The sequence below is a fragment of the Sceloporus occidentalis genome, unplaced genomic scaffold, assembly GCF_023333645.1.
Source record: "Sceloporus occidentalis isolate IW3139 unplaced genomic scaffold, rSceOcc1.0.p SCAF_5, whole genome shotgun sequence".
Lineage (NCBI taxonomy): Eukaryota > Metazoa > Chordata > Lepidosauria > Squamata > Phrynosomatidae > Sceloporus > Sceloporus occidentalis.
The window spans coordinates 4,037,892-4,063,613 of NW_028316985.1; the positions used below are offsets into that span (position 1 = coordinate 4,037,892).

General features: G+C 42.9%; 2 protein-coding genes across 6 annotated transcripts in view; one reads left to right on the forward strand and one right to left on the reverse strand.

The window, feature by feature from the left end:
* Positions 1-1,442: 1,442 nt before the first annotated feature.
* ASB13 (ankyrin repeat and SOCS box containing 13) lies at positions 1,443-19,009 on the reverse strand. 3 transcript variants are annotated; one of them, XM_089527444.1, is made up of 7 exons: positions 18,493-18,553; positions 15,836-16,063; positions 9,625-9,812; positions 6,954-7,104; positions 6,248-6,382; positions 4,360-4,551; positions 1,443-3,477 (listed from the first exon to the last, which is right to left on the reverse strand). In XM_089527444.1, the coding sequence occupies exons 1-7, from the start codon at positions 18,506-18,508 to the stop codon at positions 3,350-3,352; spliced, it is 1,038 nt and encodes a 345-aa protein (XP_089383570.1). In that variant the 5' UTR covers positions 18,509-18,553; the 3' UTR covers positions 1,443-3,349. The 3 variants fall into 3 exon arrangements, with proteins under 3 accessions (XP_089383570.1, XP_089383572.1, XP_089383571.1); XM_089527446.1 differs by lacking the exons at positions 15,836-16,063; positions 18,493-18,553 and adding an exon at positions 18,955-19,009; XM_089527445.1 differs by lacking the exon at positions 18,493-18,553 and having other exon boundaries at positions 15,836-15,957.
* Positions 16,091-25,722, forward strand: part of TASOR2 (transcription activation suppressor family member 2) — an 83,340-nt gene continuing 73,708 nt past the window's right edge. For 2 of the 3 annotated variants that reach the window (XM_089527443.1, XM_089527440.1), the window contains exons 1-2: positions 16,091-16,172; positions 21,681-21,791. The gene's annotated coding sequence lies outside the window, so the exon portion shown is untranslated. Of the gene's footprint in view, positions 16,173-18,665; positions 18,789-21,680; positions 21,792-25,722 lie in introns of those variants that run through there. The other variant, XM_089527441.1, reaches the window with a different exon arrangement.

A 25,722-nucleotide genomic window follows, 5' to 3' on the forward strand; every position in this document is an offset into this window, starting at 1 on the left:
AGCACAGTACAGGGTTGCAGCCCAAACAACGAGTCCCTTCCTGTTGTGGAAGACTTTTCCGACACAGCACTGAGCCACCTTGTTGTCTTTGGACCAAACTGGTTGGAAGGAAACCCCTGACTAACAATGATCCAATGTCTCCCCTTGCAAGCCAAAGTCAATAAATGGTCCTAGCAGCAGCCGGCAACTCACAGCAGGAGGAGTTGCACACGGACCTGACACCACATCTGGAATGAGCTTCACCAGTGTGTTTGAATTGGAGAGCTCTTGATTCATAGACCATAAGGACTGGAAGTGAATCAATAGGCCAAGCATCAGCCCCAGGCAAGCAAACCCACAAATAATGAAATTTGACAACACTTTAACCGTCATGGCTCAGTGCTATGGATCCTGGGATTTGTACATTGTCGTGTAGAGGAGGTTAAATAGCTCACAGAACTACAAATCCTAGAATTCCATTGCACTGAGCCATGGCAGTTAAAGCAGTGTCAAACTGCATTGCTTCTGCAGTGCTGGAACGGCCACAGAATGAATTATTTGCTATTATTTCCTTTTTTCTAACTATGAAGGTATAACTAAGACTGTATCTGCACAGCAGAATTAATTCAGTATGACACAGCTTTAACTGCCATGGTTCATTACTATGAAATTCTGGGATTTATAGTATCATAGAATCATAGAGTTGGCCATCTAGTCCAACCCCGTGCCATGCAGAAAATCCAAATCAAAGCATCCCCGACAGATGGCCATCCAGCCTCTGTTTAAAGACCTCCAAGGAGGGAGATTCCACTACACTCCAAGGGAGTGTGTTCCAGTCGGACAGCCCTTACTGTCAGGAAGTTCTAGTATCGTGAACTATTTAGCCTTCTCTGTCAGATTACTCTGGACCTGGAATGTTTGCCACTGCACCTGTCTGTAGCAAAGTTCTGTATTTAATGATGCATTGTCTTCAAGCTTTTCTTCATATGCTTCTGAGATCCAGTCCTGGAGAAAAAACAATCTATCACTGCATAAATTAAAATAATAATTGTCTTTCATCTCCAATCTACTGTACTCCTGAACAGTAATAAACATAAAGCATACCCTGCCAAACATTTCAGAGATGGAAACCAGATCATGTCTAGCCAAGCAATATCAGAGTGTGGTCAAGATGGCAAAAATTACTAATAAGGGCAAATAGACAAGATGGGAGAGGCTGCAGTAGTTTGCTTTTGCCTGAGTCGACTGGAAAGGGCAAGGCTTTCCCCTCTCTTCAACACTCTGTTGATTTAACTGAGTGCAAATGATTTTACCACTTTGTATTCAGTTTACAGCAATAGAAATAAGCTGAGGGTAAAGGGGGAAAGTTGGTGGAGAGAGAAACTGGGACATTTTAAGAGCAGCTTAAAAAAAATAGAATGACAGGATTTGCACTTGATGTCTCGCAATGCCCCTTCTAATTCTATGATTAATCAGAACTGTCTCTGCCAAATTAGAACAGCTGGAGGATATGATAAAGATGACGATTAGTTAATTGAATTTAATTTTCTTTTAAATTTTTATTGTAACAGAGGCCTTAGGTCCCTTTCTGGGAGAAAGGCAGCACAGAAATGAAATGAAATAAATAAAACAGAAGTAGTGGGCAAAGTGTGGGCTGTAAGGGTGTGGAGGCATTTGTGGTAAGATGATCCAATTTAGCCCTTTTTTTTTCAAGCAGGAAAAGACTTCTGGTCACTTCCTGTTGTTAGGGGAAACAAAACAAAATCTCTCCTGGTGCCAGAGTGGCACAATCCCTTCCACCCCCACAAAACGGTGGCAAAAATGTCTCTCACATTTCCTAGAGAGCGTTGGGGGTATTTGGAACAATCAAAGCTTTGCCATTGTGTCTCTCTGTGTGTGTCCTACAAGGTCTCCTGTGGGGGCTACTATGTAGTAGTGTCCTCACACCGGGTGTCAGGTGGTGGTGCCTACTCTCGTAATACCCTGTCTTTTTCCTGATTAGGAAAAGGATAGGACTGTATAGGGACAGGGAGTGGTATGCAGGGGTGGGGAGTGGCATGTGGGGGACAAGGAGTGGCATGGGGGACCATGTACGGGGATGGTGTGAGGAGAATGCCTGAGTGGGTGTCACCCCTCTTCTGAGGTGTCACCTGGTGCAGGCCACACCACCGCATTCCCCCTAATGACACCACTGCTACCATGACCTCTAGCCTCTTACCCCCCTCCCCCCGCCAGCACAGAGGAATCATAACCAAAATGAGACGTAGCCAAAAAGCTCACCTGTATTGAAAGAAATGGGTTTATTCTTGTTCTGACACACTGATACAGATCATATTCCAGGTCATCCATAGAAGAGGGAGTGACCAAAAGTCATGCTTCCAGTCTCCTATGACCAGTGATGTATCTGAATGCACAGCTAGGGTTGGAACGCACTCACCTAGGATATACTCTATGAAGCACCTGTAAAGCTGGCATCAGACACACCTGCAGCTCCCAGAGTTCTGGGTCACATAGCCAGTGAATGGGGAAGGCTCAGTGTATTCCACCATTACAGATCCAGCTAAGTAATCCAACTAAAATCACTAAAAACCATAACTACAAATTTTATCTAAATTTTAAAGGAACTAAAAAGTGTCTATAGGGGAGGGGGTTATAAGATTTAGCACCTTGCATAGCTCTTTTAAAGTTTGGGCTAATACCCCGAGCGAATTCACTTCCCCCTCTGACACAGAAGGTACCAGGCGGCATGGTCCCGGGGGTAAAGTTTGCCTGTGGACCTTGTCCATCCCTGCAATAATTAGGCAGAAAAAACAACTAACTACACATATGAGGAAATGAGAGATTCCACTGTTTTATTAGCTATGCTGTGTCTAAACATGAGTGCCAGGGGGCAAAACGTGGGTCCCAGCCTGAAAAAGTGCCAAAGGGTGCTAAGTGCTTCTTGCTCTGATGGATTAATTCTGTGGTCACCCTCAAAGTCTATGTAGTGTGTAAGCACGTGTAAAAATGAGCTGTGAACCGCTGCTTCCAGTCCTGATGCAAGTGTTGTATCCTTTTCCAGCTGCAATGCTGGAATAATAAGACCATAGTGGGATCTTCAGAAAGATGTGAGTGCTGTAGCGTTTTGCGTGCTCAAAAAAGCACCATAAAAATGCTAAGTGCAACTATGGGAACAGGATGCCATGAGGAACCCTGTTGATCAGTCTTTAAACTATCGATTGCTCATAAATAATATTTACATCCCTTAAATTAAAGCCACATCTTAGGGGGAAGGGAAGGGAGGGTTGCCTGAGATTTAACATGACCAGAAATGTGTAGAGGGTGTTTATGTAGGCAATGGCATCCTCAGCATGGCAACTTTGGCTGTTGGTCACTGGTAGGAGAGGAATTTGATTAATCGAGGAGGGATGTGGAGCTGGGCAACCTTCTTCAAGCCTCGCTGGCCGATGGCCCGTCTCAGGCTGAGTCGACAGAGCTGGGACAAGCTCAGGGGAGTTTCTGGGATGAGAAATAGAGAGGAAGCATTTGAGGTAAGAAGTGTTATACAGGTTAAAATTCACACAAACACACACAAACACACACTGAGCCCTACTGGTTCTGGCCAAAGGCATATCTAGTTCAAAGCTTAGCAAGTTACCTTTGTTAGAATCATAGAATCATAGAATCGTAGAGTTGGAAGAGACCGCAAGGGCCATCCAGTCCAACCCCCTGCCATGCAGGAAATCCAAATCAAAGCATCCCTGACAGATGGCCATCCAGCCTCTGTTTAAAGACCTCCAAGGAAGGAGACTCTATCACCCTCCGAGGGAGTGCATTCCACTGTCGAACAGTCCTTACTGTCAGGAAGTTCCTCCTAATGTTCACATGGAATCTCTTTTCCTGTAGCTTGCATCCATTGTTCCGGGTCCTGTTCTCTGGAGCAGCAGAAAACAAGCTTGCTCCCTCTTCAACATGACATCCTTTCAAATATTTAAACAGGGCTATCATATCATCCTTTCAAATATTTAAACAGGGCTATCATATCATATCATATGTTCTTCTAACTCATTACAGTGCTTTAAAAGTGATTTTTTTCCCTGATTGTTTACACAATGGTTTAAATATGTACTTCGTGTGGTGCTTCATTATTGGCCAAGAGTACAAGTTTGCATAACACAAATCTGTCTACACACGCACCTCAAACCAACATCCCCTTGGCACAGTGTAAATATCCACAAGCAAACCCGTTCAACTTTATTACCACAAGGGGACAGCAATGCAAAGGGACCTCCTGATAAGAGTGACTTTGTTTTGGTTTGCTAGCATTTCTGATATTCACAGTCAAAAAGGGAAAAGAAAAAAAAAAAGAAGACACTTTTCCAAGATCTGGTTTTCACTTACTTTCATAATGCTCAAAGCATTTGGCCGCTGCACTGTTGCTCCAGGTGTAGTCAGAAGGCTTCTTCCCTCGGTTGTCCCGGGCCCAAATGTTCCCCCCAAATTCAACCAGCATCTCTACTAGATCAGCATTTTTCACTTTGGCAGCGTGATGGAGGGCAGTCTCATGGAGTTTGGCAGCATTCACATTGGCTCCTGATGGCACCGACGTAAATGAAATTAAAATAAGAAAAACACATGATCAGGGTTACCAGGAAAGAGCAAAGAAGAAACATCAAGCAAGTTTGCTCCTTGTTGCTTTTTGTAGAATTTGAAGTTCTGCTGAATCCAGGAATGGAGGAACATTTTTGGTTCTTCAGATGCTTTGGACTTCTATTCACAGAAGCTCCTGCCAACAACATGGATGGCAAGGGATTGTGGGAGTTGACGTTCCAAACATTTGGAGGACCAAAGTTTCCTCAATTGAGCCTAGAATGAGTAGAATGTTCAGTGGGCTGTGCAACTGACAAAACAGCCTCTGTGTATTCCTGGCCTAAGAAAACTGCAAAATACATGAGGTCACCATAAGTCAATGGACAACTTGAAGGAACACACGCATACATATGCATACACAGATTTAAATACCCTAAAGGCACCATATCCTATCTGATCTTGGAAGCTAAGTAGGGTCAACCCTGGTCAGTATGTGGAAGAGACTACCCAGGAATAGCAGGTGCTGTAGGATATATTTCAGAGGAAGGAACTGACAAAACAACTCTTGAGTATTTCTTGCCCAAAAAAACCATATGAAATTCATAAGTTGACAGGCAACTTGAAAGCACACACATGTACACACACACACACACACACACACACACACACACATGGGCCTAAATACCCTAAAGGTACCAGATCCCATCTGATCTTGGAATCTGAAGCAGGGTCAGCCCTGGTCAGTACATGCATGGGAGACCACCAATGAGTACCAGGTACTGGAGGCTCTATTTCAGAGAAAAGAAAGGGCAAAACCATCCCCATGCATTACTGATAGAGACAGACACTTGGGTCAATATTTCCAGTCTTGTGTTCTGACAGCCACAATCCTATGTTTAAGCTTCTGATGAGAAGTTCATAGAATCATAGAGTTGGAAGAGACCACAAGGGCCATTCAGTCTAACCCCCTGCCATGCAGGAACTCTCAGTCAAAGCATCCCTGACAGATAGCCATTCAGCCTCTGTTTAAAGACCTCCAAGGAAGGAGACTACTACACTCTGAGGGAGTGTGTTCCACTGTCGAACAGCCCTTACTGTCAGGAAGTTCCTCCTAATGTTGAGGTGGAATCTCTTTTCCTGGAGCTTGCATCTGGGTCCTGTTCTCTGGAGCAGCAGAAAACAAGCTTTCTCCCTCCTCAATATGACACCCCTTCAAATATTTAAATAGGGCTATGATATCACCTCTTAACCTTTCCTTTCCAGGCTAAACATCCCCAGCTCCCTAAGTTGTTCCTCATAAGGCATGGTTTCCAGACCCTTCACCATTTTAGTCACCCTCCTTTGGACACGCTCCAGTTTCTCAACATCGTTTTTGAATTGTGAGGCCCAGAACTGGACACAGTATTCCAGGTGGGGCCTGACCAAGGCAGAATAGAGTGGCACTATTACTTCCCTTGATCTAGACACTATACTTCTATTGATGCAGCCTAAAATCGCATTGGCCTTTTTAGCTGCCGCATCGCACTGTTGACTCATGTTCAACTTGTGGTCTACTTGGACTCAGAGATTCCTTTCACATGTAGTCTTGTTCTAAATAAGCACTGCAGATACAGTGTCCACCTTAACAATCTGGGATACAGTGGCATACAAACAGAATCTAGTAGACAGAAGAGGGCACTCTTGCCCAGCACCCACTTACCTGCATTGAGCAATATCTTCACACAATCCAGGTGCTCTCTAGCACATGCTACATGCAAAGGAGTGCCAAAGTGGCAGTCGTGGGCCTCCAGGTTTGCACCAACATCAACCAGGAGCCGTACACACTCGGCACTGCCTTGAAAAGAAGCCAAGAGGCCAAATCAATGGAAAATCCCTAGACTGGGCAACAAAAGAGTTGTGGCATTTTAAAGACGGACACATCCATTGTGGGAGAATTCAGAGGCATCACCATGTTAATCTGCAATATCAGTATGCAATGGGATCTTGTAGCACTTTTGAGACTAGCTGTGTAAAAGAAGTTGTACCATAAGGTTTCATGGACTTGATATAAAGACACCTTATTCTACAGCTTCTTTTGCACAGTTAGTCTCAAAGATGTTACAAGATCCCTCTGCATACATCCATTGTGGTGCTTCACTGGAGGTGAAGAACTCCAGAACTCTGTGTCTTGAGCTGGATTGCATCCCATCCCAAAACAACTATAAAATTAATCCCTAGAGGAATTTATGTATTTTTGCATGGTTTTCAGACAGAAAGTGCTTCTAAAATGGAGGGCTTTGGTGTACTGGTGGGGACTAGAAGGAACTACAAAACAAGGTTCCAGAGGCTGTAGGTGGTCCATAGGCCACACTCTGCCCATCCTAATTTAGCCAACCAAATTCCCCCCAAGTCTACTGTTGGCTTACCATTCATGCAGGCCTCATGGAGGGGAGAAGCCGTGTAGAGAGGTGGGTTGACTTTGGCCCCGTGGGAGAGCAGGACCTTCACACAGTCAATGCTACCAGAAGCACAGGCATCACAGAGAGGGGTGCTCCCGTCAATGTTTCGAGCATCAACCTGTGAAGCAAAACTGGTTTGTAAGGAACTCTTGACCAGGACTGGAAATAATCTTAACATTAAAAGATTAGAGAACTGGGCTAAAACAAACAAAATTAATTTCACCAGGGAGAAACGTAAGGTACTACACTTAGGCAAAAAAAAAAAAAAAAAAAAAAAATGAAATGCACAGATATAGAATGGGGGGGGCACCTGGCATGACAACAGCCTATTTGAAAGGGATCTGGGACTCTTAGTAGACCATGAGTCGGCAGAGTGATCCAGCAGCTAAAAAAGCCAATGCAATTCTAGGCTGCATCAACCCCAAGCGTAGTGTCTAGATTGAGGGAAGTAATAGTGCTGCTCTTTTCTGGTCAGGCCTCACCTGGAATATTGTGTCCAGTTTTGGGCACCACAATTTAGGAAGGATGTTAATAAGCTGGAATGAGTCCAGAAGAGGGCAACCAAATGGTGAAAGGTCTGGAAACCATGCTCTATGAGGAGCGGCTTAGGGAGCTGGGAATGTTTAGCCTGGGAATAGGAAGTGACATGAAAGCTATGTTTAACTATTTGAAGGGATGTCATATCGAGCATGGAGCAAGCTTGTTTTCTATGGCTTCAATTACTAGGACATGGAGCAATGGACTCAAACTACAAGAAAAGAGGTTCCAGCCAAATATTAGGAGGAAATTCCTGACAGAAGAGCTGTTAAGTGGTGGAATGTGCTGCCTCAGATTGTTTTGAAGTCTCTTTCTTTGGTGGTTCCCAAACAGAGGCTGGATGGCCATCTGTCCTAGGGAGTGCTTGGATGGTATCTTCCTGCATGGCAGAAGGGGATTGGACTGGATGACCCATGGGGTCTCTTCTAACTCTGTGATTCTATGATTCTATGACACCACTTTAACTGTCATGGCTCCTTCCTATGGAATCCTGGTATTAGCCATAGCAATAGCATTTACATTTCTACATCACTTCATACAGAACTCAGCACTCTCAGTGGTTTACAGTCTGTAAGCCAATTGCCCTCAAAAACTGGGTATTCATTTTAGCAACCTATGGAAGGATGCAAGGCTGAGTCAACCTTGGATCCCTGAGATTAAACTCACAACCTTTTGGCTGCAGTACCAGCATTTAACCCCTCCACCACCAAGGCTCCTTTAAAGGATTTGCAGTCTGTTGGGTATCTCACAAAACCACAGATCCCAGAATTGCATAGCACTGAGCCACAGAAGATAAAGCAGCTACAAACTGCATTAATTCTGCAGCGCAGAATCATCAGAATCATGTCTATCTTTTGAATTGGAAAAAAGTACTAAACCTGAGAAACCAAGGCACAGTGATATGATGAGGGAAGTTGACTGGCTATCTAGAGAAGCACATATTTATTTATTTATTAAATTATTTATACCCTGCTCTATACCAGGAGTTCTCATGGCGGCTTACAAAGAGCATGTCACCTGGGAAGAAGCTCCCCAGAACTGCGGAGGACTATCTTGCCGCTGTGGTGGCTTTTTACCAGGGGGGAGGGGTCAGTGAGAGAGGGGTGTTTTTATGTATTCTTAATTGTTTTATTGATATTTGCTGTGAACCGCCCTGATCTATGGAAGGGCGGTATAAAAATAAAAAATTATTTATTTATTTATTTATTTATTTATTTATTTATTAAAACAGGTAAAAAAACCAGTAAGAATGTATAAGTAAGGTGGGGTACGGGCCACCCAAAAAGGGCGGTCTACCGGCGCCTTGTTTTGCTGCGCGAGGAAGCCACAGAGGACTAACTACGCGGATCCCTTGCACAGCAAAAAGAACCTGCAAAAAGCAGGTTCTTTCTGCGACACCACTGTGATGCCGCAGTGCACCAATGGCGAACTCGCGATGTCACAAATGGGGCGCGACATGCGGACGCTGAGCATCCTTCGCGTCAAAATGGCGGTGCCCATGTATACAGGGCACTGCCATTTTGACGCCCTCGTCATGTGCTAGGGGTGAGGCACGTATGGGTGGTGCGCCCTCGGCCAACCCCTAGCATGTGACGAAGGCGTCACAAAGCCCCATCTGGACAGGGCCTTAGTTTCCAGACTTTTCATCATTTTGATCGCCCTCTTCTGGACATGCCCCACCTTGTCAGTGTCCCTCTTGCATTGTGGTGTCCAGAACTTAACAGAATATTCCAGGTGAGGTCTGACCAAAGCAGAATAGATCTACACTCCTATTGACACAGTCTAGGATGATATTGGCTTTTTTAGCTGCTGCATCACACTGTTGACTCATGTTTAGCTTGTCAAACTGCATTAATTCTGCAGTGTAGCAGCAGCCTCAGTTCCTGGTTGATTAGAGCTTGAAACAAAAATATGACGGTGCTCTTGAGTTCTACCTCTTTTCATTTTTGGCTCCACTCATCACTGAAATATGACCCTTTGAGAACTTCAATGAAACTGAATGTGGCCCTTGGCATGAAAGAAATTCCCCAAACTTGTACTATGTGCTCCTAAATTGATCTTAATCCTCACTACTCTTCCCCTGTGATTGAACCACATGTACCTGGGCTCCTGCGGCTAGGAGAATTTTCACGCACTGGGTCTGACCACGGAGACTGGCCTCATGCAGTGGCGTGATGGAATCGTAGGTGACCAGGTTGACGCAGGCTCCATTCTCAATGAGTTGTTGCAGCTGCAGGGTCTCTCCACTCCTGGCTGCTTCGTGAACTGGGGTCCTGTCAGCCCAAAAGCCTGGGGAGGAAGCAGGGGTGAAAACTGAGGACAGCTAATGTCCACGACGGGGACAAATAACCAAAGGGTCCAAATGGCATTAGGTAACCCAGTCTCTTTATATCAGGTTGGGCACGGCTGCATATTCAGTTGAAAACTGGCATGAAGCTGCGATCCAGAAGTGATCTGAAATCTACTTTCTGTTTCCACAACTGACTTTCCCAGGTTATACAGTTGGCCCTCGGTATCCACAGGGGATTGTTCCATGGGCTGGCCATCCGTGGATACTTGGATCTGTGGATGGCAAGTATGGCAAACAGAAAGGTCTAGGAAAAGGTAATCTCAAAGTAATACATAAGAAAGTTTTAATATCTAAAATATTCAAATAAAGGCAGTGACAGTAATTTTCGGGCATCCAGGTGAACAGTGTGTAGACAAAGAAATACACTGTGCCAGAAAGCAAAAACGACAAGGAGTGTATACACTAATATGCATGAAAGATAGGAAGTACTGTATGTACTCAACTATAAGTCGACCTCATGTATAAGTCGAGGGCAGGTTTTGGGGCCAAAATTATGAATTTTGATATGAGCCATGTATAAGTTGAGGGTAAAACTTAGGGGCACGCAACAAAGGATGTAAAGAATGAAGGAAAGGAAAATGATGCCAAAGAATGCTGCTATTTTCCAGTCCAAGCATTCAAAAAGGCCAGAAGCAGCACCACAGTGGAGAGAATAGAGGAGGTTGATGCTTCTTTTAGGTTGTCCCGAGATGGACAAAGCTCTTACATTTTGCCACTCTACTCAGAGAGGGAGATGGATCTTATTTTGAGTTAAGGTACAGCACTTGCATTGACCCGTGGATAAATTGACCCAGATTTTTTGGGTCAATTTTTTGACTCACATTTCTAGACTTATACATGAGTATATACAGTATATGAGTTTCCAAATAATATACAAAATATAAAGTATACAAATATCCAACATCCAAAGTGCATGGAAATACAGAAGTATGTGCACTTCCAGAGGTCATACAAAATAAAAAGTATAAAAATATCCAAATGCATTTTGACTGAAAGTCTTATTCAGTGGAAAAACGACACTCCTTGTCATTTTCACTATTAGTTTAGATATTAAAACTTTCTTACATATTACTTTGAGATGACCTTTTCTTAGACTTTTCTGTTTGCCATAATGTTCTGGTTTTGGTTTAGGCCAACACTTCATTGTTTTGACTATTTCTGTGGATGGCAAGCCTGTGGATACTGAGGGCTGACTGTATTAAGCTAATTTTCACTATTTAAATCAATGGGAGGGGTTGAAGGATTTGCTGATGCATTATAGTGCTCCTGGTGTTGCCTGGGGTTGTTTCATGGGTGGTTTTTAATGAGCAAGTGCTGTAGGCCGCACTTCACACTCTCACAACAGAAGTGAATGCTGTGGTAGGGAGTTCCACAGCCTGTGAGAAACCACTGAGATGGTTCTCTCCCATGACTTTATGAAATGAGCCTATGATGGTAGCAGGACCTCTGGCTCTTAACATTCTGGCAGGTTTGTATAGGGAGACACAGTGTTTCGGACAGTAGATAAGAAACTATACTTCTAGCTGCGATTGGAAATGGTAATTTTGACACAAGGATGTTTCTTACTAAGCCACTGTTCCTGAAGGCATCCAGGAGTGGCCATACACCATTTGGGAGTATTACTAGGGTTGGAGGATCTGGGGTGAACCAAGGGGCTGCCAAAAAAACCCTTGGGCATCACGTTGCCCACAGGCTCTACCTCACATGCCCCTGCCATCAGGATTTACAAATGCATTCCCATGGATGACAGCCCAGTACATCAGGTGCATCGAGTGTCCTATCAGATTTCAGAAAAGTAATCATGGTTTGGAAACTGTTGTATACAGTGATGTCAGAGGGAAATTCAATACACAAAATATTGACGGGAACCATCACATGGTTAACACTGTTGGTCATTCACAGGACTGTTAAGAGAGTGAACTTTTAGACACTTACAAAGGAGCAAGTGGCATTAAACTCAGTAGATCTTTCTTCTGACACTGTATCTACACTGCAGAACTAATGTAGTTTGACACTGCTTTAACTGCCATGGCTCAATGCTATTGAATTCTGGGATTTGTGATTTTGCTAGATATTTGGTCTTCTCTGCCAGAGTTGGTCTATGATACTATGATTCACAGATCTATGAATCTATGGTGCCACAACAAGCTACAAATCCCAGGATTCCAGAGGATGAAGTCATGGCAGTTAAAATGGTGTCAAACTGCATTAATTCTGCTGTGTAGGTGCAACATCAGAAGAGGTTTGCACTTGGAACTCCAAGTACACAGGTACAAAAAAGGACTTTCTAAGTTATTATAAATTAGGGGGAGGGGAATGGCTGTGTTAACTGCCTGTGGTTTCTAAACCATTTTAAGAAGTTTAGTCTGTTTATAAAGTTTGCAAATGCTTTTGTGCATTTGTGAAAGCCAGTGTGGTGCAATGGTTGGAGTGATGGACTAGGTGAACCTTTTACAGACCAAGTGCTCAAACTGCAGCCCAGACCCCACTTATTTATTGCAAAGTGCCATGTCCCTTTGGCTTTCTAGTAAGAAACTCTGACACATTCTGTGCTAGGGTGACAGCATGTGTGCCCACTGAGAGGGCTCTGAGTGCCACCTCTGGCACGCGTGCCATAGGTTCGCCACAACTGGACTAGGACTTCAGGAGACTAGGGTTAGAATTTCTATTCAGCCATTGAAATGCATTGGGTAACTTTGGACAAGTCACACTCTCTCCGTCTCAGAGGATGGTAATGGCAAACCTTTCCAAATAACCCATGCCAAGAAAACTCCAAGACAGCTATTTTTTTAAACTTCTCTTTAGTGATTTCCCCACTTTTCAATTTTCTATACATACCTCGTTTAAAACTTAGCTACATTGAAAGGTCTTAAGCCTTTGATTGCATAGATCATGGAAAGCTATTGAATGCTCTTAAAGACATCTGAGTGCCACTATATTATTATTATTATTATTATTATTATGCTTTATTTATATTTGGTAGTCCAAAAGAGGACTATTATGCTTTATTAATATCTTATTTATATCTGGTAGTCCGAAAGAGGAATCTGTCCTTAGGGCATGAGGCTACTGTTAGAACACAATAGGGAGAAATCTGGTTAATGGCTTGCAAGTAGTGGGATCCTTAGCTGAGAGAGATCATGTTCTCCTGGAGTTTGTTATACATGGGCCCTTCATATCAGCTGAGGTTTAGTTCCAAAATCTGTGGGTGCTCAAATCTCATTAAATACAATGGTATAGTAAAATGGTGTCCCTTATATAAAATGGCAAAATCAAGATTTGCTTCTTAGAATTTATATTTTTAGAAAATATTTTAAAGCCGTGGATACTTGAATCTGTGCCCAAAAGGTCCATGGATAAGGAGGACTGACTGTACAGTGGAAAGGGAAAGCCAAGCATCATCAGACGTACATTCATCTAGAGTTTAGGAGAGCGGATTTCAGTAAACTTAGAGAAGTATTGAGGGTGATCCCGTTTTAAGAAATACTAAAAGAGAAGGGAGTTCAGGATGGATGGGAGTTTCCCAAAAGGGAGATACTGAAGGCACAATTTCAAACATTTCCAGTGAGAAAGAAAAATGGGAGGTGTCTCAAGAAACCAGGATGGATGACTAAGGAACTTTAAACTGAGCTAAGTTTGAAACGGAACATGTATAAGAAATGGAAAAAGGGGGAAATCACGAAAAAGGAATTCAAAGAAATAGCAGGCATTTGTAGGGTAAAGTCAGAAAAGCTAAAGCGCAGAATGAACTCAGGGTTGCTAGAGAGGTTAAGAACAATAAAAAGGGCTTTTTTGGATATGTCCGCAGCAAAAGGAAGAAGAAGGAAACGGTAGGGCCACTGCGTGGAGAAGATGGCAAAATGCTAACAGGAGACAGAGAAAAGGCAGAATTACTCAACACCTTCTTTGCCTCAGTCTTCTCAGAAAAGGAAAAGGGTGCTCAACCTGAGGATAATGGAGCAGAGGACAGAATAGGGGAAGTTCAGCACAGAATAAGTAAAGAGATAGTACAGTGCGCACTTGGCTTACGTGGGGGATCTGTTCTGGACCTCCCCGCGTAAGGCAAATTCCGTGCATGCTCAAGCCCCATTGGAATGAATGGGGCTCATGTATGTGGTGGTGCGGTGGGGTGCGCACGCCATGGGCACGCGCCCTATTCATTCCAATGGGACATGCTGCCCCTTGCACCCCACGTGCTCCCACACAGCTTCCCGCATATGATTAAAGCCACATATACCATACCTGTGTATGACCCAGGCTCACTGTACAGGAATACCTGGTAAATCTAAATGAATGTAAGTCTCCAGGACCAGCTGAACTCCATCCAAGGGTATTAAAAGAGCTGGCAAATGTAATATCGGAGCCATTGGTAATAATCTTTGAGAACTCCTGGAGAACAGGAGAAGTCCCAGCAGACTGGAGGAGGGCAAATGTTGTCCCCATCTTCAAAAAGGGGGAAAAGGAGTCCTAGTAGACTACAAGTCAAACAAGGCTCAACAGAATGATGCGGCAGCTAAAAAGACCTATGCAATTCTTGGCTGCATCAATAGAAGCAAAGTGTCTAGATCAAGGGAAGTAATAGTGCCACTCTATTCTGCTTTGGACAGGCCTCACTTGGAACAATCCTGTGACCAGTTCTGGGCAAAACAATTCAAAAATGGCGTTAAGAAACTGGAGCCATGTATCCAAAGGAGAGTGACTAAAATGGTGAAGGGTCTGGAAACCATGAGGCCCTATGAGGAGAGACTTAGGGAGCTGGGGATGTTTAGCCTGGAGAAAAGAAGAGGTGATATGATAGCCCTGTTTAAATATTTGAAGGGGTGTCATATTGAGGAGGGAGCAAGCTGGTTTTCTGCTGCTCCAGAAAATAAGAGATGGAGCAATGGCTTCAAGTTATAGGAAAAGAGATTCCACCTCAACATTAGGGAGAACTTCCTGACAGTAGAATCATAGAATTGGAAGACCCCAAAAAGGGCCACCCAGTCCAGCCCCATTCTGCCATGCAGGAACTCTCAATCAAAGCATCCCCATTGACAGATGGCCATCCAGCCTCTCTTTAAAGACCTCCAAGGAAGGAGACTCCACTACACTCCGAGGAAGGAGTCTGTTCCACTGTTGAACAGCCCTTAAGTAAGAGCTGTTCAACAGTGCAAAACACTCCCTTTGAAGGTAGTGGGGTCTCCTTCTTTGGAGGTCTTTAAGCAGAGGCTGGATGGCCATCTGTCAATGCGGATGCTTTGATTGAGAGTTCCTGCATGGCAGAATGGGGCTGGACTGGGTGGCCCTTTTTGGGCTCTCTTCCAACTCTAGAATGGTTCCCAATTGGCAAAGAGTTCAGGGAAGGGTGCATATTATCACCCTACTACTTGCTTAACTTGTGTGCAGAAATGATCATATAAAGAGCAGGTTTATCCTCAGGGATCAGTATTGTTGTTAATCTATCATCATCATCATCATCATCATCATCATCATCATCATCATCACTATTTGTTTTGTGGTTCTCTTTTGCACCAATACGTGTCCATGCAGAAGTATAAATGGTCCCTCCACCTTCTCTGGGGTTCGGGGCGAAGGACCCGTGAATGTGGCAAACTGCAAATAAAATAATGCAGTTCTTTGGTCAACATCTGCCAGAGGTTTTTATTTTATTACATGTGTGTGTGTGTACACAAAAAGGTATGCGTCAACTACATTTCAACAGGGTCTCTGGCTGAGAGTGAATCGCTGTAAAACACTGTTTTTTTGTTTTTAACGACTTTTTCTAATTAATAAAGGTTTTATTTGTTGTTAAAATGACATAAATAAAGGCATTTATGCCTCAGAAACTGTCCACAAGCAAAGCGTGGCCCTGAGGAGGAAGCTGTGGGCCCGTTGCAAAAGGGGCCTCCAGCCCCGAAGGCCCAGAGCCTCCAAAATGGCGGCGCTGCTATTGCTCCCCTCAGGAAACCCCTCACAGACTCACCAATCTCTCCCAGTAAGGAGCCGCTGGCCGTCGTCCTCTCCATCGCGAATCCCCGCCCCAAACTACAAGTCCCAGCAACCACCGGGAGGGGGGGAGAGCCGGCGGCGGTCGCAGCCAATCGATTGACGGTTGGCGCTGAGGGAGCAAAGGGAACCCAGGCGGAAGGCTGTGCCGCAAAGGCCGCTGGGAGTCGTAGTTCGTCGAGGAGCCTCCGCTCGCTTAATAAAACTGAGGGGAAAAGGAGGGAGGTGGATGGAAGCAAACTGAGGGAGCTTCTCCTCAGGAGGCATTATTTGCTTCTTAGGCAGACCTATCAGTCCACTTTTCTTTTTCTCATGTATGTATCTTCCCAAATCCCTTTTTCTTCTGCCACAAAGCCTTATACTTTATTATTATTATTATTATTATTAATAATAATAATATAGTGCCACCCATGTCCAAGGTATTTTACAAACACTGACAGAATAAAAGATGTACACAACTATTCCAATAGTACAAACGACTAAGATACAATAAGCACACACACAAAATGCAGAATAAAAGAAAAATAATTAACCCCCCCCCGCATCAAAGTCAATTGTGGAGAAATTTAGGTAAGAAAACACTAAGATACAATATTAAAATACAATTTAGTAAAAGACACCCCACAGACATAATTCAAAATCAAACAAGATAGTACAGATTATTTGCTCCTTTGGCAGATGCATCTGCTCATTTTTCTTTCTCTCATGTATATAATAATAATAATAATAATAATTTATTTGTATTTCACCCAACATCCTTATAGTCTATTGTTGTTGTTGTTGTTTTATATAGATCCATCCATAGCTATGATGCTTTAGAAACAGTTACAGAATAAAAGATGTACTACTATTCCAATAATACAAACTACAAAAATACAATAAACAGACATACAATGCAGAATAAAAGAAAATAATTAATCCCCCTATCAAGGGCAATTGTGGGGCAATTTAGGTAACAAAATACTAAAATAAAAAGGGGTGGGGGAGACAATACCTCCCCCCAGAGACATAATGTAAAGTAAAACAAAATAGTCAATACAGATAATCCAGTATATTAAGGATAAAAAGTTTTCTTCCTTCATTTCATCCATCCTTCCTTCCTTCTTGGCACAGCTTCCTTTCTTGCCTTCTACACCTTTCTTCTCTTTCATTGCTTTATATTCTACCTTTCCCCATTAATTTTTCTTCGCATCCTTTTGTTCTGTCCCCCCTCCAGATGCATGTCATCCTTCTTTTCTTTCCTTCTTCTCTTCTTTTTTCCTTCCTTCTTTCCTAATTCTTCTTTCTGTTTTTCGACAAATGCATATCACCCTCGTTGCCTCTTCTTCATTCTTTCTCTTTCCCAGATACAGCCTTCTGAGTCTGACTTTCTTTCTCTTTCTCTTTCCTAGATACTTCCTTCTGACTTTCTTTCTCTTTCTCTTTCCCAGATGTAGCCTTCTGACTTTCAGTTCTTCATATTCTGTTTTCAGTTCTTAATATTCTCCCATATAGTTATCTTCTTTCTTCACCCTTACCTTCTGATTTTCTTTTCTACATAATTTTCTCCACCTTTCTTTTCTTGAACCTTTCTTTCTTCCCCATACACATCTTTTATTTTCTTTCATTTCTTCCTATTGAGTCTTCTCATCTTTTTTCTGCATTCTTATGTTCTGCTTTTCTTTTCTGCATACATTTTCTCCTTCCTTCCTTCCTTCCTTCCTTCCTTCCTTCCTTCCTTCCATATATATCCCATACATGCTGTTTTTATTTCTTTATGTTCAATCTTTTCATAGTTTTGTCTTCTTTCTTCATCCTTATCTTGTTTTTCTTTTCTACATATATTTTCTCTTCTCTTTCTTTCTTTCCTTCTTTCTTATACACAGATTTTATTTTTTTCATTTCTTCTTATTGAACATTCTTGTATTTTTCTTATACAGTATTCTGCTTTTTTCACATACACAATCTCCTTCTTTCCTTCCTTCCACATATATCATTCTTTCCCTTACATATCTTTTTTCTTTTATGTCTTCATATTCAACCTTCTCATGGTTTTCTCTTCTTACTTCATCTTCTCTTTTTCATACAATTTTTCTCCTTCCTTGCGCAAACACATCTTTCATTTTCTTTCATTTCTTTTCTTTCATTGAACCTCTATTATTCTTTCCTATAGTTTGTTCTTCCCCCCACATATATTTTCTCCTTCTTTCCTTTCTTCCACATATATCTTTCTTTCCCATAAATATGTTTTTTCTTTTATTTCTTCATATTCAACCTTCCCTTCATGCTTTTCTTTCTTCATCCTTATCTTTTTTTCCCCCAAAATAAATTTCATCTTTCTTTATATTCCTTCCTTCCAAGTGCATATTTCTTTCACATCGACATTTGGTCCCTTTTCATTTCCTTTTGTTCCCCCTTTTGTATTTCCTCCCATACAATCTACCCATAAACTCAGGTCTTTGGCGGACATTTTCTCCATTCAGCTGCCCCAAAGCTATGGAATGACCTGCCAGAAGAGATTTGACAGCTGAATACGCTGTCTGAATTTAAAATAACATTGAAGACCTGTCTTTTCTGGCAGGCTTACCCAGATGATTTTTTAAAATTGTGAATTTTAAATGATTAAATTTAAATGTGGATTGTTTTAATATGTACATATGTTGTCTGTCATTTCAAACTGATGTGTTTTAACCGAAGCTGTCTATCTGTTAATTGTTGTCCCCCGCTTCAATCGATGGGGAGAGGTGGGTAAGAAATGGTTGGTGTAATAGGCCTTTAAACAACAGAAAAAATATTTTGATTGACAGGTAACTGTTGACTGTTGACAGTTGGAATGTTTGTTTGCTTGAGTGTTATGTCTGAAGCAGCAGTGTATTTATTGATGTGTGTGTGTGGATTATGTTTGGAGCTGTGAAGCAGAATTTGAAGTTGCTTATAAGTCAGAAAGGCAGGTGTGTGTGTGTGTGTGTGTGTGTGTGTGTGTGTATACAGTGCTCCCTTCCCTTACACAGATCTGTTCTAGACCCACCCACCCCCACATCAGGAGAAAATCGGGTATGCTCGTGCCCCATTGAAAATAATGGGGCGCATGCATGCGGTGCTGTACAGTGCACATACCATTCATTAGATTGTCCCGCAGCATCAGTATATCCTGAAAGCTTTGGAAGTGAGGCCCACATATGGCACGGGCTCACTGTGTGTGTGTGTGTGTGTGTGTGTGTGTGTGTGTGTGTATATGCAGAGGAATTTGTTATCCTTTCCTGGATGGGGTCACACTCTCCCTAAAGGACAAAGTTCGCAGTTTGGGAGTACTCCTGGTCTCATCTCTACAGTTACCATCCCAAGTGGATGTGATGGCCAGGAGTGCTTGGTACCAGCTTCGGCTGATATGCCAACTGTGTCCCTGTCTGGACCAAAAGGACCTTGAAACTGTAGTACACGCACTGGTAACCTCTCGTTTAGATTTCTGTAATGCGCTCTACATGGGGCTACCTTTGTACCAGGTTCGGAAGCTTCAGCTAGTTCAAAATGCTGCAGCCAGATTGGTCACAGGAACATCAAGATCTGATTATATTACACCGGTATTAAAATCTTTACACTGGCTGCCAATTAGCTTCCGAGCCCAATACAAAGTGTTGGTTATTACCTTTGAAGCCCTACATGGCTTGGGCCCGAGTTACTTGAGGGAACGCCTCTCCCTACATAATCCGCCCCGCACCTTCAGAACAATAGGGAAGCTCATACTTGAGCACCCTAGGGTGAGATTAATTTCTACCCACCATAGAACACTTTCGGCCATGGCTCCCACACATTGGAACAACCTCCCAGAAGAGATATGCTGCATCCCTATGTTGGAAATTTTCAAGAAGGCGTTAAGAACTTATCTCTTCCAATTAGGGTACCCTCCTAACTCTTTATAAAGTCTATCCCTCTATAGAAATTAAGCAAGATCCCAATTAGAACTGGCACACTGTATGTTTTGTAGATATATATTATTTTTATAAATTCTTTTTAATAATTATTGTATATATGATGGTTAATTGTATTTTTAACTGTAATTATATATTGTCTGTTTTATATTCTGCTGTAATCCCACTTCGATCCTCTGGGAGAAGCAGGAAATATAAATAAAATATGTTGTTATTATTATTATTATTATTATTATTATTATTATTACAGTGCGCCTGCATCATACGCGGGCACATTATACGCTGCTTTCAGCATATACTGAAAGCAGTGCCAGAAGAAGTGGCGGTGCACACCGGAAGAAACAATGGCATGCACGCCCATGGCACACGCCGCTGCGAGCACAAGCCCCATTACTTGTAATGGGGCTCAAGCATACGCACTTTTTCTTTTACACGGGGGGGGGGGAGGTCTGGAACGGAACTCCTGTATAAAAGAAGGGCGCACTGTATATTGTATATATATTATAACAGAAGATAAAAGCCTCCAGGAACTTCGGATGAATAAACTGTCTGTGATTGTTTCTTTTAAGTGTGAAAAATGGTCAGTGCACTGCCAAAACCAATAGCTGGGTTTTTCTTTTTTTGCTTTTATACTCTGCTGTGTCCATTGTTTTTGGCTGTAGCTGGGTGGTTTTTACCCAGACTGCGCCAGGAGCTGGCCTTGCCCAAATATTAATACTGCCCAACAGAAATAAATAAATAAATAAATAAATAAATAAATACTTGGAAAGTTAATGTTTAATAGTAATTTTCGGAAGTAACTAGAAACTGATACTCGTTGCATGAGCAAAATAGGGCAACGTGCTGTATAATGTGCGCTTTTTTTGCCACATTACTTTTGAGTAACTTCAGTACATCTTCATTAGCCAGATAACTATAGAGTTTATCACATGGAGGCTTACCGTTCCTGAAGTGCGAAGATGTGATAGCCGGTCATGCTTCTAAATCATCATTAAGGCATCCTGCTTCTCTCCCATCCTCAAAGCGTTCGCAGAGCAGCCATTTCTTCAATAACAGAAGTTCCCGTTATTGAAGAAATGGCTGCTCCACAAAGCTTTGAGGATGGGAGAGAAGCAGGATGCTTCAACGGCGATTTAGAAGCGCGACTGGCTATCACACCTTTGCGCTTCAGGAACTCTTCAGGAACAGTTTACCAACATTTTAGTGACAGTAAGTGCCTCCATGTGATGATCCCCTATGTTGCTTGTAACTAATTATTTGGAATTCTCCCCTACATTTCCCTGCCATTGGCTGAATGGTTAAGATGCTAATTGTGATGATCAGTAGATCGAAAGGTTGTTAGTTTGAGGCCCAATTGCTGCATGATGGGGTGTGCTCCTGTCACTAGTCCCAGCTTCTGCCAACCTAGCAGTTTGAAAGCATGCAAATGCAAGTAGATAGATAGGTACCACTTCAGTGGGAGGTTACAGTGTTTGGTGCAATCATGCTGGCCACAAGGCCACTGGAGTCGTCTTCGGACAATGCTGGTGCTTTGGCTTAGTAACGGAGATGAGCACCATCTCCTACAGCCAGTTACAACTAGACATTCATGTCAAGGGACTACCTTTAACTTTTACCTTTATGGGAGTAAAAGGCTGTTTGTGGGGTTTTCAGATAAAAGCCCTGCATGACCTGCGAATCCTAAAGAACATGGTATGCAGTCGCAGCTGCTACAGAGTGAATAGGGGGTTTCCTGTTGGTGAAAACAAGCCCAAAGTGTTAAAGCTTTTGACAGTAAAGCTCCTTTTTAACAAAATTTAATGCCTTGCCAGCCCCCTTTCCTTCTCTTTGTCTATCTGGAAGGTGTTTAGCAACATTAGCCTTGGAAGGCTGGAGAAACATGGATAATATTTATTATTGTTGTTCTTATTGCAGGGTTGAAACAACTTGAACTGCATCCACTTCTGGGCACCAGAATCAAGAGCCATATTGACAAGTTGGAGCATATCCAAAGGAGGGTGATGAAAATTTAATGACTGTGATCAAGTATGTGGAGCTGTGTACTGTGACAGACAAAAGCTTTAAATTACTAGTACGGTATATAAGAGACTTTGTAGCACAGTTTTTTTGTGGGATTTTTGGGCCATGTGGCCATGTTCTAGAAGAGTTTATTCCTGACGTTTTGCCAGCATCTGTGGCTGGCATCTTCAGAGAATGCTGGCATAGAAGATATATATATATATATATACTGTGTGACCCTGGGTAGGGAGGAAATTCCATGTTAATCTGTGTATTATTCTGTTGTTGAATGCAGGGCCTCAGGGTGGGAGGATATGCAAAGAGGATTAGAGTCTGCTAATTGGTGATCCTTATCTGCTGGGAAAGCCCCTGACCCTGGGTGGTTTCTCATTTGCATTTGCTGAGTCCTCATTTTGCTATTCTTCAGGACTGGTAGCCAAACATGGTTCACTTTAAGGGTTTCTTCTTTCCGACTGAAATTACACACATGTTTATGGATTTCAATGACTTCCCTGTGATAGTTGTTGGCATGGTCCAGAATTTCCGTGTTACCAAACAGTATTTTATGCCCAGGATGGTTTATAACATGTTCTGCTACTGCTGATTTTTTCCAGCTGACTCAGTCTTCAGTGTCTCTCATGTTCCTTGATTCATGTTTGAAAACTGTGTTTGGTGGTCCCTATGTAGACTTTTCCGCAGCTGCATGGTATGTGGTAAACTCCTGCGGCTGTGAGAGGGTCTCTCTGGTCCTTGGCTGAGCAAAGCATTTACTAGATTTCTTGGTTGGTTTGTAAACCATTTGGAGGTTGTGTTTCTTCACCACTTTGCCTATTCTGTCTGTGACTCCTTTGATGTATGGTAAAAATACCTTCCCTTTGGGTGGTTGCTTGTCTTCACTCCTCTGGGTTTTTCTGGGTCTAGCAGCCCTTCTGATATCTGAGCTGGAATAACCATTGGCCTGTAGAGGCTGGTCTAGGTGCCTCAATTTATCCACCAAGAAGTGGGGTTCACAGATCCTTTTTGCCCAGTCTACCAGTGTTTTTATTGTGCTTCTTTTTTATCCTGGCTGATGGTTGGAGTTCTTGTGTAGGTATCTGTCCGTGTGTGTAGGTTTTCTTTACACTGTGTGGCCCAAACGTTGATTAGATTTGCTTTTTCCTTCAGTAATTCCGTCAGGAATAAACTCTTCTAGAACGTGGCCACATAACCTGAAAAACCCACAAAAAACTATGGATGCCGGCCATGAAAGCCTTTGACTTCACTTTGTAGCACCTTTGAGACTACCATATATACTCAACTATAAGTCGACCTCATCTAAAAATTGAGGGCAGGCTTTGAGGCCAAAATTGTTGATTCTGATATGGCCCCTGGATAAGTTGAGGCTAAAACTTTCAACATTTTATAAGGAAATAGCTTTCCAACTCCTCCTTCTCCCCTTCTGCAGGCAGAGGCTCCAAGGCCCTCCTTGCCCTTCCTCCAGGGAAGAAAAGCTTTGGAAAGAGGAGGAAGAGGGAGGAATCTGGGCCTCTTGAGTCTCACACTCCCCTCTTGAGCAACTCTCATGCCCTCCTCGAGGGTCCTGCCTCACAGTTTGAGAACTACCTAAAGGATATTTGGGGTCAAAAACATTTGATTTTGGGAGGGGGAAATTAGGTATGCTGAATATCAGGTGCTGGAGGCTATATTTCAGAGGAAGGAGCTAACATTTATTTTATTTTACAGTATTTTATTTATTTACATATGGGATATTACATCTTTCTCCCCAAATGGGATTCAAGGCAGCTTACAATAATTATAAAATATGAGACTAAAACATTAATTACAAAAGTTAAAAAATAATTATATTAATGTGAAAGGGATCTAGAAGTCATGGTAGACCACAAGTTGAACATGAGTCAATAGTGTGAAGCAGCAGCTAAAAAGGCCAATGCAATTCTAGACTGCATCAATAAAAGTATAGTGCCTAGATCAAGGGAAGTAATAGTGCCACTCTGTTCTGCTTTGGTCAGGCCTCACCTGGAAGAATCCCAATTCCATAGCTTTTGAGGCGAGACTTAGGCAGCTGGGGATGTTTAGCTTGGAAAAGAGACGGTTAAGAGTTGATATGATAGCCCTGTTTACTTATTTGAAGGGGTCTCACATTGAGGATGGAGCAAGCTTGTTTTCTGCTGCTTGAGAGACTAGGACATAGAACAATGGATGGAAGCTACAGGAAGAGATTCCACCTAAACATTAGGAGGAACTTCCTGACAGTAAGAGCTATTTGACAGTGGAACATACTCCCTCACGGTGTGTTGGAGTCTCATTCTTTGGAGGTTTTTAAACAGAGGCTGGATGTCTATGTGTCGGAGGTGCTTTGATTGTGAGTTCCTGCATGGCAGGGGGTTGGACTGGATGGTCCTTGTGGTCTCTTCAAATTCTATAATTCTGTGAAATAAACAAAACCACCTCAGAGTATGCCTTGCCTAAGGAAACCCTAGTACAGTGCACACTTTTTTTATTCAGGGGATCTGTTCCGGGCCCCCCTGCGTAAAAAAAAAGTGCGTATGCTCGAGCCCCATTGAAAATAATGGGGCTCGTGCATGGCGTGGTGGTGCAGTAGCGCACGCATGCCATGGGTGTGCACCCCATTAGTCTTAATGAGATGCACCGCCCCTTGTGCCCCGCGCACTCCCACACGGCTTTCAGCATGTGCTAAAAGCCACGTATGGTGCGTCTGCGTATGACGTGGGCACACTGTAAATTTATCAGTCACTACAAGTTGACAGGTGACTTCAAGGTGCACACACACACACACACACCTCTACGTCTACTGCTATGGTTTAAAAATAGCAGAGCCATCTATCAATAGGTAATAATACCACACCTGCTTTTTTTTTCTTTCAAGAAAAAATATTCCCTTAGAGATCCTTAAACAAAGGTTCAGTTCCCAGTGTCAAGGATGCTTTGGCTGTGGATTCCTCCACTGTTACGGTGTTGGACCTTTAGTGCGCCACCCGACTTTATGATTCTCTGAATTCCAAAGCAGATTAATTTTGTGACCTTGATTTTCTCAAGGGTGAAACATACGGGCTAAATAAAGTGGTTTTAAACCGCTTTGGAGATGGAGCATTTAGATGACACACATCTCTGATCCAGCCAGAAACCACATCAAAGCTGCACTCCAGGGCTCAAAATTGGAGCAAAAAGAATATTCCAACTTGGCCCAGAAAATGTACACCTTCGACCCCGCATATAAATGCCCTGCATATAAATGCTCTGGCGCCAGTGCAGTTTTAAAGGAGCAATCCATCCTAATCCTAACCCTAACGCTGCATATAAATGCACCGGTGCAGGTGTGCATTAAAAAAGAGTGGAGGCAACATACCCACGCAGTGTAAGAGGGGGCATGAAGTGATGGGGGGTATATAGGGGGTCTTCATGATTGTGCTTTGCCAGTGTTTTACTAGGCACACCAATGCTCCAATGTCTTGTACGGGTGGAGGATTGCAGGCGTGACTATGTGGCCGATCAAAGAGGAAGCCATCCAACGGGATGCCATCAAGGCAGCAGGCAATTGCCGGTGTGTTTGTGTGTACCCCATGGCATGGCTTGATCCCCATGCTGTGTGGTTGGGCCGTGGGCATTCTGGCTGCCTTGGGAGGGAGTGGGCTATGCAGTCAATGGGGGTTTGAACTGCTTTTGGAAAAAGCAGGTTCAAGCTGCTTTTTCCTGCCCATCTGTTCTGCCCCTAGATCTCTGATGCAAAAAAAACCAGTTTCTCTTTCTTTTTCAAACCAAAGTCTCCTTTCCTTTATAATTGGTCTAACTTATTTCTAAGTGCTAAAGCTGTAGGTATTTGCTCAGGAGTGTTGCAGGGGGAGAAAGTGAAGGCATTATTTCCCAAAATAAGAATTCTGCACCTCAAAAAGAATTTTTCCCTCCAGTCCCCAAATTTCTTACATTGCAGTGACTTCAA

Bases quoted from the DNA above. Each gene is read 5' to 3' on its own strand.
- ASB13 (XM_089527444.1), bottom strand. The intron at 6,383-6,953 runs GTAAGCCAACAG...CTTCTTTTCAAG, and splicing joins CCATGAGGCCTGCATGAATG to GCAGTGCCGAGTGTGTACGG. The intron at 3,478-4,359 runs GTAAGTGAAAAC...TTCTCATCCCAG, and splicing joins ATGCTTTGAGCATTATGAAA to AAACTCCCCTGAGCTTGTCC.